This window comes from Barbus barbus, assembly GCF_936440315.1.
Source record: "Barbus barbus genome assembly, chromosome: 35".
NCBI lineage: Eukaryota > Metazoa > Chordata > Actinopteri > Cypriniformes > Cyprinidae > Barbus > Barbus barbus.
This window is the reverse complement of record NC_136763.1, coordinates 2,368,073-2,390,294: the sequence shown is the minus strand read 5'-3', so window position 1 is coordinate 2,390,294 and position 22,222 is coordinate 2,368,073. Positions and strand designations below refer to the sequence as shown.

The window sequence follows — 22,222 nt, the reverse complement described above, 5'->3', positions numbered from 1 at the left end:
TTAATAAAAACAAAAATTAATACATGTTAGTTAAATTAAAAAAAGGAATAAATTTAATTTAAAAAAATTTAATAAATTGCTAAAAATTACTAAAATAAAAATTAAAACACAGATAAAAACAAAAGTGCATTCAAAATATTCATATAATAGTATATAAATAATTCTAAAACAACACTGGATATTTATATACTTTAAATAATATTTTTTTTGCTATATGTAAATGACAAAGAGACAATAATAGTGTCCAAAATTAAAAACTGGGAGCAAAAAAATAAGCATTTTCACAATTCAATTATATTACAATATTTGAAATGATAGAATTCAAACATTATTTTCACTTAATGGAGAATTACATTATGATTTTTGCCATTGTCAGCATTGGTTCTAAAAAGGCATACTTTTCTTCATGCAAAATCTAATTTAGTATTTGTATTTTGTTGTGAAATATGAGCTGGACATGTTCTTGACAGCTTCATTCTTCTAAACGCTCTCACTCATTATCTTTATGTTTGTTTGTTTTGATCGGATCACAGATTCCACGCGGTTTCCATCTGTGTTTCTGTAAGCAGATGATAAGAATAATGCACTCCTCAGGCTGGAGTTTTAACAGCCTATTTTCTCCAAAGTCTGCGCTTGCTGGACAGGAAAGAGCAGTTTCAGGCAATTAGATGACGCACGTGCTTAATTGCCTGAGTGAAAGCAAAGCCACTGGGATCGTGAAACCAGACACAGTTATCTGAGTGACGGATTTGGCTCAGCACAAGTCACACCAAACAGATGACTGACAGCATAATAACACACGACCTAATATGGAACTGTCGTTTAAGCCCCGCCCCCTGCCGATGACATCATCAGTCAAACTCACCAGTCTCTCTCCGGACAGAACCTCCAGCAGCTTGATGAGCATCCGTCCGTCCCGCAGGTCCATGTAGAGATCGGTGATCCGACAGGACACGCGCGCCAGGTGTGAGTTCACCCATTTAGTGAAGGTCTTCTTCTGCACCGCCTCTCGCTCGTCTGCAGGACGACAGTAAAGACGCTTAACGCTCCCAAATTAACTCAGAATAACAATGCTTTCTACCACGCTTAATAACGGTAATTAAGCGCTGTGCACTTAAGTGTGGGAAAATCACTCCTAACACACGACCTGGAGTGAACTGCAGCAATGGCAATATTATAAACTACAACAATGATCAAAAGTGAATTAATAGCATCATAAATACTATTTTTATAATAATAAAAATAATACAATTATCGAAATTTTAATAAAACATTTGAATAATAATAAATTCAATATAGGCCTATCTAAAACCATTTATTTAATAAAAAAAATATTTTAATAAAGTTAATAAGAATTTAAATAAAATACTACTTTAATACTTTTATAATAGCAATAAAATTATCTAAAATTTTGTTCTTTAATACAAAATTATCTAACAAAATAGAATTTCAGTAACAATTTAAATAAAATATTTTTAAATACTTCTACAATGATGGATGATAATAATAATAATAATACACTTTTCTAAAATTCATTTGAATTAATTTTGATTCAAAACTATTTAATATAAAAATATAATTTTGATAGAAACTTAAATAAAATAAGATTTGTAATATATTAAAATAATAAGAAGAACACTTATCTAAAATGTATTTTGATTTTACAAAGGATTTCATATAAAAACAATTTAAATTATAATTTATATAAAACTATTCTCAAATCAATCATGCAAAAATAATAATAATATTCCATGATTTTCATAATTTTTTTAAATCATTTTTCAAGTAATATAGTTATTCAGCTGTACGTTATGTATGGTTACCAATCAATGTAACCAAAAATAAATAAATAAATAAAATCCTCAGAATCATGATTTGCCATAATAAAAGTCATAAATTGTTTGCCAACAGATTGCACAGATCTCACAGCTGAATTATGTTGTGCTGTATAGGTGCTATATTTATATTTAAAAAGAAATGAGGCTGTTGTAATGATCCACAAACATTGCAACATTTCCCCAAAAAACCTTCCCAAATACTAATGACTGTTTTTCTATGAAAGAGTTTAAAATGGTCTGTGTGAAGCCACACATTCAACCGTGTCGCAACCCCAAAACCAGTCCTTCTCCCTGCCAAGTCTTCGTTTGGCCTTTTAAACCATGTGCGAGCAGACGATTTCCCCACCAATCAAGCGCAGCGAACAATTTGAGTTAGACAAAGGGGCGGCGGTGTGTTTATTTATGCCCCGCCCACGGGTGAGCAGTTCAAATGCAGCTATTTATTTATAATCCTCCCAATTTTCCTGTTATTGCATTCCTGGTCTTCACGCAGACGTAAGCATCCGATTCAATTGTTGTGGCGAGATGACAGCGTTTTATCCTGGTCGACCCCTAAAGACGACAGGATGAGCGAGGGTCTGTCTGAGAGCGGACCGCTGGACAGAATATGAGGGAGGAGGAGGAGGAAGGACAAGAATGAGGCGAGAGAGAATGGAGGGAGAGGTCGTGTGTGACAGCCTGACCCCAAACACAACAAACAGAGGAAGAGCAACATCTGCCCATCAAGCAGGACAGAGGCCAAACGCATCCTCAGCTGGGACCGTTTAAAGACCTGCGTCTGACCCTAAAATTAAATGAAATATGTATAATGAAACTGATTTAAAAAGATGATTCAATTAATTGAAATTAATAAATTGTTTAGGACAATAAAATGAAATAAAATAAATATAAAAAAAAAACAACAAAAGAAAAAAAAATTGTATAATGAAATTGATTTAAAAAAAGATGATTCAATTAATTGAAATTAATCATTTGTTTAGGACCATTAAGATTTTTGTGCCCTGTGACTTTATTTTCATGATAATTAAGCACTTTCCATCCCCCTCTGATGATTACTGTGATGTCATTTTACTTTCAAGCTTTTATTTTTGAATAATTATGAATTTGATTCACAATATTGTCATTTTTACCAGGGTGACTGTGCTTACCTTATGAAAATAATAAAAACAATGCAAAACATGTCAGGCTGTAAAACAAAACAAAACAAAACAAAAACATTTTGTATAATGAAAATAAAATTAGAATGTTTTTTTTTTTTTTTTTTTATTTAGGATGATTGAAAATATTTGCATTGTGAAATTATATTCATGATAATTAAGAACTTTCTCACTCCCAGCTGCTTGATACTGTAATATAATTTTAATTTTGAGCTTTTGTATTTTAATAATTCTCAATAGTGTAATTTTTACTGGTGAAAATTAATTATTATATATACATATATATATATATATATATACATTTTTATTATTATTATAAAATAAAATACATTTTTATCAAATAAATTTTTTTTTTAGGAGTATTAAGAATGTTTGCACTCTAATGTAAATTTTTTAATGACAATTAAGCAATTTTTCTCTCCCAGATACAAAAATGTAATATTACTTTAGAGCTTTTATTTTTTAATAATTCTCAATAGTGTAATTTTTACTGGTGAAAATTAATTGTTATACATATATATATATATATATATTTAATTAATTTTTTTATTATTATTTATTATTATTATTATTAATAATAAAATAAAATACATTTTGTATAGTGAATTTTTTTTTTATTAAATAAAAACATTTTTTAGGAGTATTAAGAATGTTTGCACTCTAATGTTAATTTTTTAATGACAATTAAGCAATTTTTCTCTCCCAGATAAAAAAATGTAATATTACTTTAGAGCTTTTATTTTTGAATCATTCTCAAAGGAATTATTGGCAATACTGCGATTTTTACCGGGGTAAATGTGCTTAAATTAAAAATGATGAAAACAACATAAAGCATGTTGGGTGCTAATATACCTCATTTTCTTCATGCAAAACATTTCTTATTTATATCTATGAATTATTTCTCATTCCTTTCTTCTGATCGGAGGGTGAAATATGACCAGGCCGCGTTCTCATGTGAGAATCGTCATGCTGGACTGAGTCCATGTTCTGAAGCTCATGCGGAGAGTGTATATGTATGAGTGCATTACAGACAATCAGAAACACACTTGAACAGCATGTGCAGGGCTGATGATTGATTTTTCCAAAGGCGACAGAACAGCTATGAAAGCAAATCATACATCGAACTCTCAAGCTTCATACACATTCCTATACATAAACACAGAAAAGTGCAGACCAGACGTCTGAGGGATTTCTTCCTTCTGCTATATGGTCCACATGTTAAACAAAGAAAGACCTCAAATGAGATCTACTTTATATCTTAATCGTTTCTCACAGACAGCAAACTGAGATCTAAACTCTTTCTGGATGACAACTAGTGATTCATTTGCATCTGTAAAAACATCTGAGACAAAGATACCTGAACGATTCATTAAATCTTCTGAACTGTTAAAGATCAAACTCTGAATAACACACTTTTCCTCTGGGTTCAGATACACATGCAGATCACATTTATAACCTCCATCCAAACCACAACATTTCAGAATGCATGTTTTTCCTGGACAGGGACATATTTCAACACAGTCAGCAGGAAAAACAGATCACTTTTGTTCCTTTCTCTGCTTGAACATCTGATTTGAATATATTTTGTAGACTGGAAATGCATTATAATTAAAATAAAATGTGTTATTTTTTTAGAACTCATAAGAAAAATACAAATATTTTATATTAATTATATATATTTTTTGGAATGTTTGCACTGCGACAAAATTAGTCAAATAAAATAAAAAAATATTTTGTATAACGATAATGCATTTTAATATAATAAATCATTTAAAAATGAATGCTATATAATTACTCTGATGTTAATATAAAATAAAATAATAATATTTTGTATAACAAATATGCATTTTTAATTATTTTCTTTAATTAATTTTTTAGGACCATTAAGAATGCTTGCATTATGACAAAATAATTAAATCTAAATGCCTTTTAATTATTCACAAATTACTGACATTACTTTCATTGAAAAAAAATAGCAATTTCTTTGTTTGATCGTCTGATTTGAATATCTGAGCATCTCAAGATCTTCAACTGAGTGTCCAAATGTCTAGGAGAAACAATCAAGACCTGTATCTTAAAAAGATCTGTACTTTCTCTTTCACATGACCTGGTTACGACCTGTGTCTGACTTTACAAGCTCCCTCCTTTGCTGAACTGTGGCTGCATTGTGAGCCGATATCATCGCAACCAATGTCACCGAACGCTACATATTAGCCGGCCTGCGGATCCTCCCAGAGGACTGTGGGTAGGGCAAACAATGGCAGCAGTGTTCCTCCCCTCGGGCTGGCAGAAACCGCGGGGAAGGCTCCAGGAATGCAGCAGCATCTGGACGTAGCGTTGGGTAAACATGACCTGCGGTCCAAAACACTGAGCAGAGCGGCTACATTTGGTTTTAAACTAATGGACGTGTTATAAACTCATCAAACGCAGCTCATCTCACGTATCCAGACTGTTCATGCCCTCTTAAAGACCGGGTAGCTTCGGTATAAATCGCCATATTATACCGGGCTGAAAATAAAATGTATATATTAAAAATGATAAAATAAATAATAAAATGACAAAATTAGTAAATAAGAAAATTTTTAGGACCATTAAAATTTTTGGACTGTGAAATTATTTTCATGATAATTAAGAACCTTTTGCAGGTGCCTATTACTGTATACCATCTTACTTTTATATTGCTTTTATTTTTAAATAATTCTCAATACTGTCATTTTTACTGAGGTTAATTGTTATAAAAAAATTATGTAAAATAATGAAAACAATTCAAACATGCTAGGTCCTGAATATGCTTTCATAAAATCATTTTTTATCAATCAATCATCAATTTTGTTATGGATTATCACTATTGTAATTTATACTATTTATGCGCTATAAATACCTAGTAGCTTGAATATAATTTGCTATATAATACTATATATTTTATATAAAATAAACAAGTTTTAATTAAATAAATTAGTAGTCAAATGATTTTTTAGGATGAATGTGCTTAACTATTATGAAAATAATGTAAAATAATGAAAAACAAAAATCAAATCAAATATACATTATTTTAATTAAAAAACTAAAACCATTCTGCATGACAAAAAATACTAATTTTAATTAAATAAAATTTATACATTTTTATGAGCATTAAGTATTTTTGCACATTGACATTATTTTCATGATAAAGACATTTTTACTCCCATTACTGTGATATAATTTTAAAAGATTTCTCAAATGGCGATTCTCAACATTGTCATTTATTATAAATGTATTTATAAATTCATAAACCGTAGCTCATCTAGCAGTGTTTATGCCCTCTTAAATACCTGCAAGCTTGAATATAAATGGCAGTTTAATACTACGCTGCTGATAACAGTGTGTACTACTGTCCTTAGTTAAGAAATGAACCGTAAAATGTGATTTAATACATTTTGAGGGCAATGGCAAAGTCAACTGAATGACAGCTGACATTGAGAGTGAATTTGCATGCGGTTTAGCTGTTCAGATAAATCAATACTGCAGTCTGGATGGCTGATCGGGTCACGAGGTCACATTAGTCACTAGCATTGTGACGGCATATAAGGATATATAAGGATAGGTTAAGGTATAGGATAAGTATAAGGATCATAGCAGTACATTCCCATAACGAGAACATTGGAAACCATCATGTTACTGAATAGAAAATAAATCACTGAGATGTTCTTAAGTAGGTTGCAATCTGGCGATGATGATGTTCTGCTGACAAACTAAGAGTTTTACCATTTCTGAAGAGCAAACCCCACTATTATATTCATCTAGGGGGTTTGAAAAGTCCAATGTAAAGCCTGTAAATTCTGCTCAGATTGATTAGAACAGTAATACTGATGCTTGATTTGGCAAATCAGAGCTGAAGGGTTGTGGGAGTTCAGGCATGGTTTATTTATTGGCATTTCCTGCATCCTCAAAATCTTTGTTTGCTGACCTCAAAACAAACCCCACCCTGTCCTGCAACGCGCAGATAGCATTGTCTGTATTTGCAGAGGATTTTTATTTTTTTAGCAAAATCACACATTTAGTGCATGGATTTGAGGAATTTACATGCACACTACTGATGTTTTTGATATTTTAATGTATTTTGCATACCATTTCTGCATTTATTTGATCAAAAATACAGTAAAAATTTGAAATATTATTGCAATTTAAAATAACCATTTCCTATGTGAATATATTTTAAAATGTAATTTATTCCTGTGATCATAGCTGTATTTTCAGCATCATTACGCCAGTCTTCAGTGTCACGTGATCCTTCAGAAATCATTCTAATATGCTGATTTGCTGCTCAAGAAACAATTTTTTTTTTTGTGAAAACCGTGATACATTTTTATTCAGGATTCTTTGATGAAAAAGTTACAAAAAACGCATTTATTTGAATTAGAAATCCTTTGTATTATTATCAGCAATTTGTTTAATTTAATATGTCCTAGCTGAATAAATGTATCAGTTTTAAACTTTTGAACAGTAGTATATATCCATTTTTTAATTACATGTCAGAAAAAGCGCCCATCTATGTTCATCCAACCCTGAAAGCACACAAAAGTAATTATTATAAAATATGACTTGGATTGAGTACAGCAGTGTCTGAATGTGAATTCCAATGAAATGGAAAAAGTCCAGAGCACAGCACTCTTACCATCACTTCTGTTCTCTGGGATTCAGCGTTGCGCAACACGAGTGAAACATTTCAATACGGAAACGCGAGAAGGTCAGATGTGGGGTCAGAGATAAGCGAGATCAGCTTTTCATATGAAAGCTTTTCTACTCCGCAGCAGATGATAAAAGACATCCTGAAACACAAAACACCAATGAGAAACGCTGCCTTGGAAGGACCAAGAGAGGTAGTCCATGGGTGGCTTCCTCTTCCCGTCTGATTTATCTGCTTCCTGTGGCGTGAGCGTCAGCAGAAAGGAATTCCTAAGACTTCCTGAGCGCTGCGGAGTGGACAGGTCTCTGAGGTCACAGTATCGCGTTCAGCTCTGGCCTCAGCATGCGGCTCGAAAATAAACCTACAATTTCAACACTTCTGCTTAAAACCACAACACTGGGTCTGAGTATTTGAACCGAGGGCAAAAATAATAAAGATGTTGAAAGTTGCCAGTTGATGAAAAACACATGCGGCATAAAACAGGGATCTCGTAAGGATAATATTGTGATGTATTTTTGAGTGAACGGAATGTTGAGTGGCAAATATTGTAGGGCGGGGCTTGATTGTAGCGGATTACATTTTAAGCGATGACATTCCTGTTGTGGCAACCAGGAAAACTCACAGTTCCTCCAGTGTTACAGAGACACAATGATCAATGCCACGCTTCAGCAGGAACATCGCGTCTCACGAGGGAACAGAATCCAGATTCACTATCCGTGATACTGCTCATGGCCAGAAATCACTCCAAATTAGCCAATGACAAGCTTACATTCAGTTTAGGATGCTGCCTTAGAAGGGAGCTGCCTATAAAGCTTGCTAGGTTTTGGAACAGAGCCATTGATAAAGAATCAAATGAGGAATAAGACAGTTATTTGTGAAGTGATCACAGGTGTAAGTTTCTAACATGAACTCAAACTGTCCTGTTGTTTCAGGTTGACTGGTTTAAACCCCACCCTTAGTTTCAAAGTGACATGCCAAACAGATACGAGGATGTGCACTAGTGCATCACTGCAGATGTCCTGACACTCAAACGCCACCAAAACACTTCATCTGAATTTGTGCTTATAACTGAGTGTTTTTTAAAACAACTGTTCCCAGAGTTTCCCAGCAATTTACAGCTGATGTCATTGATGCCACTTAATATTTATTCATGTGCCATATAGACATTTTTTACTATCCAATCAATTGCCAAGTCCAAATCAGCTTTTCTTTTTTTACTAAGAAATATTTCACATTATTTAAATAAAAAATCATGTTGACATAAAAGCACCGGTTTTACCATTTCCAGTTACTCTAAATAAAGCTGAAATAAAATAAAACATAAATGAAAAACTATATATAATTTATATGGATTCAAATAAAGCTGCAATAAAATAAAACAAAATATGAATATTATCTGAAAAACATACACTTAAAAATCTAAAATTTGGACTAAAATATATATATATATATATATATATATATTAAATAAAACTGATACTATTAATAATCTTTTTCATTAATTGAAATAAAGCTGAAATAAGATAAAAATATAATTATCACACGGGAAACATTAATAATTTAAAAAATAATAATAAAACAAAAGCACATAAAATGACTTAACCATAAAAAATAAAAAAAATAGCTAATTCAAAATAAATACTAGAATAGTATAGAAATAATACTAAAATACAGGATATTTAATTAAATGCGCTTTGTGAAACATTTCTATTTCTATTTCATGTTTTAGGGTGATGCACAATGACATTTAAGTGAACGTTGACTCTAGACTGTGATTCTGGGTGGTTTTGTGCATCTTTAGCGCCCAGCTGAGTTGCCATCTCAACGCGTCCTTCATTGCTTCAGAGCTCTTGAATCCACTTCCTCTCACGCCGAGGGTGGTGACGCTTACAGCCCTTCTGAGAGCCTCCAGTCATCGACAGGCCATTGAGTGAATCAAGATCCGACGACTCGCATACTCACACGGACCCGATCCACCCGGGCCATTCAGAACCCAGCGTCTCCCTCCGTCTCGCTTTCGCCGGCCGCTTCTCTGCCAACAGCCCAACAGAAGGTCATTGAGAAATCCAGACTGAGAGACAGGCGGCTTGGCAGGAAGACACGCGCAGGACAATAGATCTGATTCAGCACGCAAGCCTATGAGCAAAACAGCTTACAGTGCTGTCCGCCGAGCCAAAAAAGCTCCAAGATCAGCTGGACGCACCCTTACCGTCACTAAACTATCTGTGGAACAGACGCTGCCAGGATCATGTGTTTAGACTATTGAAGTCCATCCACAATAGCACAAGCACAAATCCAAGAATCTGTCATTTATCTTGGCAAATCTCTAGCATCTAGGGGTTTGAAGAATGCTCTTGTGCAGTGAGCATTGGTTTTTAAGATGCATCGTAAAACATGGCCGAATGTTTGCAACTTCTGATTTAATATCAAACCATCTCACCTGAGGAACAAGATGCTACATGTCAGTATGAACGCAAATGCAATCTACACTGCAAAAAGTGCAGTATTTCTGTCACAAATATCTAAACACTCTTTAGTCAAGACACGTTTACTTAAGATGCAAAAAGACTGAAGATGTTAAGTCTTGTTTTCTGAAAGATTTGTGCTGTGAAATGATTAATCATGATTAATCGCATCCAAAGTAAAAGTTTTTTGTTATAATATATGTGTGTACTGTGTATATTTATGATGTATATTTAAATACACACACATGCATGTATAAATTTAAGAAAAATGTTTTGTTTATAGATTAAATATATTTATATATAATATGAATTATATTAATTACATTTTGTTCATGTAAATACATGTAAATATTTTCTAAATATATACTGTATGTGTGTGTATTTATATATGCATAATAAATATACACAGTACACACATATATTATAACAAAAAACTTTTACTTTGGATGCGATTAATCGCGATTAATCGTTTGACAGCACTAATAAAAATGAAGTTAGTTCACGCTTAAATCAAGATGAAATCTACTTAATTCAAAGGGAAAGCAAGATATTTTTTAGACCATATTGACCGATATTTTTTTAAGTCATAAATTCCTTTAATTTTGATGTATTTTTCAGACTTAAAATCTTAAATTTTTCTTCTAAAGAAAGACAAGTAAATGTATTTTGATTTAAGAATTTTTCAATTTTGTAATGAAAAACAAGACAGAAAAATCTGAAGTAAGAAACTGACTTTATACAGTGTAAACGTGAAATATTGAAGTTGAAAGACTAAAATAATCAGTCTTTTTACCGTGCGCATGATAAAGTTTAAAGTATTTAAAATACGAAGGGAGGTGATGGCAATACGGTTTATCACAAAGCGACCACATTAAGTTATTTACAAGCCTGAGCTCACTGAAGCTGAATCACTCAAATCCGTCATATCACAGATTTTCACTGTAAGGTTTCGTCACTAAACTACCTAAAGGAAAGGCAGGGCCACTCTAAGTTAATAATTAGCCACACGCAAACTAATTTTTGGGATAAAAGTGTCTGCTTAATGCATGAATGTAATGTAAACAGACTCCTAAGTTACAAAAGCTGAATTTCTGCAAGTGAATTTCTGTTGAAGTCCATCTCTCTCATCCTATCTCCCCAGCATTACTGACCTCAAACTGGGCTGTGATTCATTAACAACTAGTTATAAACTGATATCAGAGTTGCTCATTAAATAGTTATTTCATATTAATCATTCTTGTGCGATCTCATCATGCACATGTGACTCTTGAAATGCATGCTTGGGTTATGAGACATGATATGTAAATGCTTGAACTACCACTCAAACACAACAGCAGAGCTCTGGGGAAACATCTGCACTACAGTAACAGCAAACGAGAGCAATGGCGTAAACGTGTGAAATTGCTGAGTGTGTGAAGTGCCAAATGCCTAGCGCACATCTATTAATCGACCAGATCTGATCTAAAACGCAATTTCTTGACTGTAAAACCAGTTTGGTGAATGTAATGTGTTGCACGGTCCATAACCGTCATGCATGGAACAATGCAACTGCTTTGTCCAACTATTTAAGCAATGAGTAACAACAAAGCCCTACAAGCACCTTATTTTAAAAAGCAAACTCAAATGGCTGCACTCATTAGAAATCGCATTTTAAATGCATATGAAGCGGCAGCATTTAGAAACATGCCACTATCACTCACATAGTCAGCAGAACAAAACAACCACTCCCACCTTCCCGGGTTTTCCATTGTTGTCTATGACGGCCCATTCAGGGCGAGCTGCCCCCTTATTGACTCCCGGGTGATTTTGGGGAAGGGAAGCCAAGCGTAAAGGTAGAACGTTTGCATGAAAAGCATGTAGTTGACTGTTTTGGAGGGAAATGTCTAAAATCCATTCCACTAATCCAGTTTAAAACTCCCAATTCCATTGAGAGGATTATGGACGAGAGTAAAACACAAAACACTCTGTAGCTGCTTTCTAGGCATCTACACTCTTTAAAATAAAGGTTCCCAATGGGGGTTTTATAGTGATTCTATAGAACCATTTTTGGTTCCTAAAAGTATCTTTCAGTGAACCGATCTTAAAAGAAACATTTAAAAAAAAAAAAAAAATGGAAAGATTTCACGGATATTAAAGGTTCCAAAATAAGGGTTCCAAAGGGAGGTTTTTGTACAAGAACTCTTTTTGGCTCCCCAAAGAACAATTTATACTTAGTTTGAAAAACATTTTATAAATCTAAAGAGTCTTTATGTAATGGAAAGATTCCATGAACATTAAAGATTCCAAAATAAGCGTTCCAAAAGGAGGTTTTCATAGAAGAACCATTTTTGGTTTCCCAAAGAACCCTGTAGGAACCATTTTTTCTCAGTACAAACACCTTTTCCACTATAAAGAAGCTTTTCTATGGATGAAAAAGCTTCCAAAATAAGTGTTCCAAAGGAAGGTTTTTGTAGAACCAGTTTTGATTCCCCAAAGAATCCTTTAAATTTCATGGATGTTAAAGGTTCTTCAAGGAACCATAGACACCAATAAAGCTTTTTTTGTAAGCGTGTGTTTCTCACAAATCGCAGCTGCTGAGCTGTAGGAAACCTATGAATCTCCATCCTAACGGTGCTGTGAACAATGCATCCACACCTCCGGACGCATCTTACCTTGCAGCTGCTTGAAACGCCCCTCGAGCTGGTTGTAGTTGAAGGGCATTTGCACGGGGAAGCTGGGCTCCTGGTAGAAGCCCTCGGGGCCCCCGGACGCCCACTCCAAATCCATGATCCCTGACCGAGAGGGAAACTATTTCCAAATTCCTCGCAACCTCCCAGGAAACCACGGAATGGGAAGGAACGACGGCGGGAAAGAAAACCAACAGCTCCTTCTCGCGATGGGAGTTATCCAAAATGCCAAAGGTTTTCGTCCCAGCCTGATGTTCTCAACCGGTCTGTTTTAGAGGAGACAAGCATGCTGCTGTCTCTCTGATTGTTCGTCTTCCCACTCTGTCCATTCAAAAGCAGCGTCTCCCCCCAACCTCAAGCACACAGACGCCCCTCCTCCTGTCATACAAGGGAGGGGAGGCCTTCTAGCTCGAGACCCGCTCTGAATCTGCAGGAGTCAATGGAAGGGTTCTGCGAGACACCTTTAACGGAGCAGAAGAGGAGGGCAAAGGGGTTGTAATTTCATCAGCGGCCCAGCCAGTGTGTTCGCAGATGATGTCACCACCTCATTACAATGAAAGAAGAGGAGGAGACGGAGCAAACCAAGTCTCCGGAGAAGATCGGGGGTGGAGGTTGAGCAGGAAGTCGGCCCATTTCCATGCATTGTTTTTTAGGTCATGCAATAGAAGCAAAGTTGCATAAGAAATGTAGAACGGCCTTCTTGGAATGTCGGACTAAATGCATCCTGCCTAAAATCCCGTTTGCAACCCCTAAAGTTTATTTGTTCTCCCCTCCTCCTCCTGTTTGTTTTCCCCTGCCGTCCATCTGTTTGCAAGGTGAGGAGACGTTCTGCCATGAATGCAGACTTTGAACTACTTCACAGAGTTTGGCTATTGAATTGCACTCGGCTGCAAAACAAATATCTGCTAATTCCCACTCAGGAATCTCACACGGCTGTGTCAGGAGTAGTAAACATCCAGCAGATCCAACTCAAACTTTCCTGACAGCAAACAGCCCCCTTCTGCTTATCTTTCCGTGTCTTAAACATGATAAAAAGCAGGATTACTTCAAGCCCCGCAAAGGTGAATTAAAAGCCACACTGGATATTTACAGGCATTTAAGGAGTGTTTTATGAGAGTACAGCGCAGATATGAAACGCTGCATGAGATGCAGTAAATCAAGCAATAAAATGCTGTTTTGTTTTCTGTCAGCAACAGTTTTGCTGGCAAAACTAAATCATTTGTTCTTGTTTACTGCAGCAATTTTTATATTCGGGTTTATATTCTGATCTGATTCCAACAAAATTAGTTTATTAACATTTTAAAATAAAAATAAATAACAGGCTTTCACACTGCATTTTAATTTAAATTTAATTAGAATTTAAATGTTTTTAAAATTAGTTTTCGTAACATGGTTATATGCTATGGACATTTTTTCTTAATTTTTATATAATTATTATTATTATTTTATTTTACTTTTAGTAATAAATGTAAATTGTTGCTAGAAATCAAAAGCACTTATTATACACTTTCTTCTGCAGTTTATTAATTTTAGCTATTTTACTTAAGAGCTTCTGCCAATTTTATATTAGTTTTTTTCATATTTGTGTTTAGCTTTCATACATTTTTATTTCAGTTATAGTTTTAGCAATTTTAGTAGTTCAATTTAATCTTAAATGAAGCTGAAGTAGTTAAGTAATTTTGTGCTTAAAAATATTTAAATATTAAACTTAAAATATTTTTAGCTTTCATTTATTTAGATTTTTATTCATTTTAGTACTTCAGCGTAATCATATTTTATTTCAGGCAACATTTATAATTTTACGTTTAGTTTTTTTTTTCAAGTTTAATTTTTTCATCTTTTTTATATATTCTATTTTATTTCAGATTAATAATAAAAAAAAAGTTTAGTCTTAGTTCTAGTTAACAATAACAATAGTAACAAATATTTTGTTACAATATTCAGATGTATTGGCTACTGTTACTGCTCACCACCAAGAAACAACCCACCACACCCTAACAACCAACTAGAACACCTTAGCAACCACCCAGAACACCCTAGCAACCACCTCTAACACCCGACTAAAACCAAGAACGTAGCGTCTTGTTTCCTTTCTTTTAAGAGCAAGACACACAAGACCGCATCCTCAAGGAACCATGAGATGAGCTATAATGTGACCAAATGTGTCCCATGATCCTGCATTTCCAAAATAAACAAATGTTTAATTCTTCCTCAGTGCGTCTAGCGTGGGATTGAGGCCTGAGGCTGGTTTGGTTGATCTGGGCCTGCAGTGAGAGGGCTGTTTGTGCAGAAACACAGTCAGTGGTGTCATTGTGAAGTCACAAGACGTCCACGTGTCCATCAGTGCTCTTAATTCACCTCCGTCTGCACTTCTGTTCTCTGTCACAAGTGAATCTGAGCTGAAATCATCCCTCGCGCTGTGATAAACGGCCCACAGATCTGGGCTCTCCTCCCCTCACTGCTGCGAAGAGACGAGGGAGGAGACGCTTCCTGGAAGACGTTTAGTCATTCTCTGCAGAGGAGCGTAATAATCTCAAAATAAATGGATTAACATATCAGCAAATGATGGGAAATTAGAGCCATGAAGGAAGGAGTAGCCATAAAGAATCAACAAAATAAAGGGAAATTTAAATATATAAATATACAATTTTGATGTTATAAATTATACTTTTTATTGGTAAAACATTTTTTTTTCACTTTCTGAAAACAATGTGATGTTGAAATGCAGGGAAAAAATTATTTATAAATTTGACAAATATATAAAATGTAATGAATCCACCAGTAAGGCCTGGGTATACAATGACAAAAAAATATTTTTAAAAATAATAATATAAATAAATAAATAAATAAATACATAGTGTATGTAACACAAAAATTTTACAATTTCTGATTTTTTTTTTTTTAAATGTGATGCTTGCCTGCAAAATTCCCACTGATAAATTTTTTACCAATAAAAGTTTTTTGTGACTTTCTGAAGAAAATGTGATGTCAAAATAAACAGATTTTTAAATAAATGTATAAAATGTAATATTAATAAAATGATAAAAAATATTTTAAAGATAAAGCATATATATGTATATAATTCCATTTACATTTTCTGAAGTAAATGCGATGTTAAAATGGGGGAAATTAATAATTTTTTATAAATGTGCAAAATGTAATGTATAAAATTATTTAAAAAAATAATTGTTAAAGATAAGAGCATATGTGTGTGCGTGTGCATATAGAGAGGTTATAAGATTATATTTTTATAAGATTATATTATTACATCAATATGATGAATAATGATAAATAGGTTTTAAAACTTTGTAAAACTGTATTTTTTTTTTTTTTACTTTTTTTTTTAAGAAAATGTGGTAATGAAATAAAAAGTAAAGAAAAAAAGATAAATTGTTCAAATTTATAAAATGCAATTATACAATGATAAAATTATTTAAAAATATATATATTATTTTATTTAAAGATAAAAGCATATTTAAAACTAAATTTGTACAATTTCGTAAATCTAAATGTAATGCTTGCCTGCAAAAGACGTCACCATAATGCTACAGTGCTGTATGTCATTTAAGTCAAAATCTTTATATACGGTTTAAATTTTTATGGATTTATGGATAAAATGGTCAAATCCTTATCCTTATCCTTACCAAACAGCATTAAACAGAGCTTCTGTAATGATCTAGTCTAGTAGGCCTAGTCTTGTTAATCCATATCAAACCTATAAAAGGAACGCTGTTACACCAGTGGATTCATATCATATGTTTTTTTTTCTTCTAATCAGTACCAGTATTTCTACATGAATACATGCACTATGTGCAAACTGACTATGAAGGGTGAGCAGCACGAATGCAGTTCCCACAAATGCATTTCAGATGTGTTGTTTTTCACTCATAGCGGGATAAATGTATGTAAGTGCGTGTTTCTGTTGGCACTGAGACAATCGCTTCTTTGGAAAGTCAATGAAGGCACAATTTTCTGCGAAACTTCACATGATGCTTCGCTGTGATCTTATAAACATGTACTTGCACAATCCCACAATTCCAGTGGGAGCCTGTTGTAACGCAACACAACTGCTCTCATTTGACAGCGAACTTGAATGTGCTGATTTCAGCAGAGCGAATCCATTTAACAGCCGATAATGTCTGGATACAGTGTTTCTAAGTATGACAGTGATCTAATGCGTTCATAAAGTGGGGTGATTTCACAGACATCTGGCCGACAAACTCGGCGAAGGAAGGAAAGAGGAAGGACACGGGGGTCTGTGGGTGTTTCCTTTGTATTATGAGATGAACAACCATACAAACACGCAACCCAGGACATTCCTTAGACTTCATCCTACAATTACATTGAATGAACCGCTCTCTGCTGCTCTGGGAAATACAGATATTTTGCTCAGTATATGAGCTATCAGTCTGGCGGCAAAAAGCAATGTGATCTCTAAAAATAAAAATCCCAATAAGACTGAACTCAAAAGTCGCAGTATGAACTCAAACTTTACTCAGCAAATGATCTCCACGTTTTTAGGAGAAGTATCTGAACCCTAAATAAAGACACAACTGAGAAGACAGTCATAATTAATGCGTAAGGACGAGGAGGATATTGCAGCGTGGCTGAAGTGAGTTTTGCTCGACGGAGCAGCAGTCACTCGAGCAGACCGACATCCAGCTCATTTATTTTTCACGACACCTGTCAATAATTTAGATGCTCGCGTTTCATTGGTGGAATACTAGCACGCTGCCCCACAAAGCAATACTGAAAAAACCCTGAGTGTGTGTGAGAAACTAAGCAACCGAAGGGCCTTAATGAAATATTCATGATGACAGCATTAATTCTGTACCTGAAGCCCAATATGTTACACAATAAAGATACACGACTTTATCTATAGACGGTTTCAACGGCAACAACATAAACAAACGTTACTGCGCATGCGCGCTTTTGTGGCCCTAACTTAACTTCCAGTAGACTCCCAAATAGACTCTATAACAACAGCTAAGGCATTCTGGAGTAGATTATTTTTGATAACAAGCAAAATATGTTTGCTGCTTAAATCAGACGGGCTTCTTGAAAATGCAAATTCATTCTCTGCCAGCAGGAGGCGCTTTAAAGCAGGAGAACTAGAGGTTTACCCGGAAACGGCTGTACACAAAGCAGTCCTGAGTAGGGCTGGGCGATATGGCTGAAAACTGTATCACGATATCAGTGTTTCATATCGGTCGATATCGATAATTATTGATATTTTTTTTAAGGTGGTACATCAAGTTCGTGGTATTACCAGTCTTGGCGGGGACGACGGTCTTGCATAATTTGCAGACGACATTTGGTCTGACTACGGTCAGACTTATAATATCCAAAAACTGCCATACTGGGAGCTGACTTTCTCTTTTATTTACAATTTCCTCGCTCGCTGCGGCACTCATTTTCTGCTTATGAAGAGGAATCCAGCAGACCAACCAATAGGGTCTGGCTGCAGACGTGCACTCTCAGCCGCGCGTGCGCACTTTTTTTTTTTTTTTTTTTTTGCGCGTGCGCACTTAGACACGAGACAACGATATGGCGCAACCAAACAGTTGATACTGTTACATGATTGGCTGTTAGCGTGTCACTCCCTACGTTGCTAGGTTACCAGAGAGCGAGTGCCTTTGTTAATGCAACCAAACTTGCTTCGCAGCCTTTGTTTTCTTCCGACGAAGAATAAAAAATATCGAACGTTTTATCGAACACATTTTTTATTGATATCGTTCACGTGTCTATCGCGATACATATCGTTATCGTTTTATCGCCCAGCCCTAGTCCTGAGCTTACAAATGCTGCTTTATCAGGCATATAACATGCAAGACGAAATTAAAATGACATTGATAAAGACAGTCTTCCTTCAGAAATACAGTGATGTAAAAACACTCACGCCTCGTTTTGATTTTTAAACGTGCATTATATCTATCTATCTATCTATCTATCTATCTATCTATCTATCTATCTATCTATCTATCTATCTTACGACTATAGCAGATGTCTGCAGAGGTCATTGATTTGACACAAACCTTCACAAAAAAGCAAACGGATGAAACAAAGAATCAGAATCTATCTGTGATAATTCCCCAACACGCTCGTGTTTGGCGTGAACAGACTAGGTTTCTTCTCCTAACACAATTAAACGGGTGGTTTTGCCTCAATCTGGCGCCCCGGGGGCCGTGGGCTGTCGGGAAGGGCCGTATGTTGGAGCGCGGGCCCCTCTCATGCTCCAGCACATGGTCCACATTAGTGTGGTATGCCGACTGCTGCCGGGGGGATTCCTGACTTATCAGACCTCTGGGAGTGAATCGTGCCGGTGTGATATCTGACTTCCCATCTGAGCCAATGACAGTCTGATGAGACAGCAAAGAGCAGCGCGAGAGCAAACACAACTCTTATTCTATTCAAAGAGATTTTCTGCTGCTAAATAATTAAATGTAAATGTAAACTACACCGTCTGAGGAAAATATGAGTTTTGCTTACTAATGAAAAATAATGCTGCAGTAGGTACTGGCCGAGTCAGAAGCAAAGCAAACATGAGAATAAAAATTGTGCAAAATAATGCTTGCCAAACTATTTTATTAAACAAACCCCATCTAAATAATTCCTCCTGAAAGTCTTGATCTCAAATTAAATGGCACAGATGTGACTAGTTTAACGGTGTAGTGTGTAATTTCTATCTCTAGTGGCAATAAGAAATGCACTGACATTTCAGCAACAGAAAATGTTTGATTGAAACTCTAAAATATAAACATTTTCAGTTTCGGCTGCATAGTTTTGGATGGCCGAAAACATTGACATTTAATTAACACTTCTTCGATAACATTTTGATTGTGTCAATGTCTATTTAGATACATAAACTACAACAAGGTTAAACTACCCAATTACACTCATTTTATTACCGAAACTTTATTTTCAGTGTAGTTTTGGTAACAAAAAAAATTGTTTTCAGAGCAAAATTAATGTTAACTAAACCTAAAAAAAAAAAAAAGCTGAAATAAAATAAAACATAAATATTAGGTAAAAAAACGTATAAATAATAAATATTATAAATAATAATTATAGAATTTTCTTATAAATTATAAATATATTTTTTATATTTATAAAAATATAAATAATTTAAGTAATAAATTTAAGTTGAAACAATAAAATTACTAAATGGAAATAAATAAAAACTAGCTCAACTATAACTATAACTAAATATAAAAATGAAATAAATGAAACCTAAACATTAATGTTTTAATAAAAGAACCACTAAAAATGCAAAAAACTAGAATTAATATGAAAGCTGAAAATATAAAAATAAAAAGCTAATTCAAAATATTAATAAAATCTACAATAGTATATAAATAATACTAAAATGCACTGATGCAACACTAAAAGCAATAAACAGAATGCACTGCCATTGGTTGAATGGGCAGATAGCCCCGCCCACAGATCACATCATTGGTTGACCTAATGTTGCCTGCATCAGACTTGTTCATACGATTAGATCAATGCTTTGATATGGACAGAGTCATAGCATTGAGAAGGAGTCACAGCATTTCAAAACATTGAGGAAATCAACCTATTTTAGTTACATTTAGTGACTTTAGCATACTACACAGGAAGATAATTTTATTTAATAATCACTCTCTTCACCTTACACTTGTTTTGGATCTCTTTCTTGAGCGTTATCCTGCTTCCATGATACAGAATGAGAGGGAGAGCGAGGGCAGCTTATGCTCTGCTGCCCAGGAATGCAGGAAAACACAATCACGTGAAACGTAGGATGCTTACTGGAATGCTGGGGGCTTTTTACAACTCCAGAAACGGTTTGTGGTTTTTGGCAACAAGAGAGAAAGGAAGAGATTTTATATTTCTGTTTTATGTTCCATCTTCCTCAGTCCTGAAGTATCGGGGTGAGTCTCACAGAGAGCGGACAGGCCTGCTCGTTCATTAAAGTCGGTCTGTTTAAAATGAGAGAATAACAGCCACACGTTAATGCTCGGCTCTTCTCGGCAGCGGCAAGCGCTCATAAACAACATCACATCTCTGTAAACACAGCAACTCAAACGCATGACGCTTGGAGAACATGATGGAAAACAGAAGAGGGAAATATGCTACTGTCATCCAAGATATTAAGGGAATAAATCATGTGAAGAAAGAAATACAGCGAAACCCCACGGTGAGAATTATGGAGAGGTGGTTGTGGTCTAAATGTCCTAATTAAAGCCCGAACCCCTCCCGAGGAAGGCAAAATGAAAGAAATTAATACTTTTATTCAGCAAGGACGCATTAAATTGATCAAAAGTGTCAGTAAAGACATTTAGAATGTTGCAAAGGATTTCTATTTCAAATAAATGATGTTCTTTTCAACATTCTAATCAAGGAATCATGAAAAATAACATTTAGCATGGTTTCCTCAAAAAAAAACCAACACTGATAATAATCAGAAATTATTCTTGAGCAGCAATCAGCATATTAAAATGAATTCTGAAGGATCATGTGACTGAAGATTACAGTAATGATGCTGAAAATTCAGCTTTGATCACAGAAATAAATTACACTTTACAATTTATTCATATAGAAAACAGTTATTTTAAACTGTAATATTATTTCACAATATTACTAATTGTACAGTATTTTTACAATATTTTTGATCAAATAAATACAGCCTTGGTGAGTAGAAGAGGCTTTTCAGAAAGTCCAACCACAATTTTTTGAATGGCAGTGCATATATATTATGTGTAAAAAATAAATAAATATATATATATATACAGAGAAAACAATTATCACATTTTAAAATGACAAAGATTATTATTATATATTTAATGTTTTTATATTTATTCATTTATTTATTTTTATTATTTTATTCTGGAATTGGATCCTCTGATAAAAAATTCACAATAAAACCAGGGAAATAAAATAAAAAAATATATATAAAAAAGTAAAAAAAAAAAAAAAAAACTTTTTTTAAATAAATATAAAATAAAAGTTGAAATGCCTCAAAAACACCCACAAAATGGATCGTATACATTACTATTCATCAAGTTCTCCGTAACACGTTTCTCTAGTGTGCAAACACCCTACAAAAGGTGCATTTATTTCATCACAGGTATGTTGTTCATTTAAGAAACTCTTCCTACATCAGCATCTATAGGAACTGCATTAAAAATTCCACTCATCGTCCATTTCCATATTGATTTCATATAACGTGTTCAGTTCCTGTATGCCTCCTGAGTTGGTCTGTGGGTTCGCTGTCAATCAGAAATGGTGTGGGAGCTTCAGAAGGAGCAGAGAAAGTGTGAACTTACGCCCACGTTCTTTCTGCTCTCCCACACAGCAAATCACCGCATGTCATGTGCGAGTGGGCGTCATATTATCAAGCACTAGTTACAGCTATTCAAAGCCAAAAACACAGCTAGTAACAATACACTTCTGC

The 22,222-nt window shown here is 34.4% G+C and overlaps 1 protein-coding gene across 5 annotated transcripts in view; it reads right to left on the bottom strand.

The window, feature by feature from the left end:
- The window catches only part of LOC306854858 (spectrin beta chain, non-erythrocytic 1-like), a 103,153-nt gene that overhangs the window by 44,680 nt on the left and 36,251 nt on the right, over nucleotides 1-22,222 (bottom strand). For 3 of the 5 annotated variants that reach the window (XM_079393117.1, XM_079393115.1, XM_079393116.1), the window contains exon 3: nucleotides 866-1,017. In XM_079393117.1, the coding sequence (XP_079249243.1) occupies nucleotides 866-1,017 (152 nt within the window). Of the gene's footprint in view, nucleotides 1-865; nucleotides 1,018-12,777; nucleotides 13,345-22,222 lie in introns of those variants that run through there. The other 2 variants (XM_079393119.1, XM_079393118.1) reach the window with 2 other exon arrangements.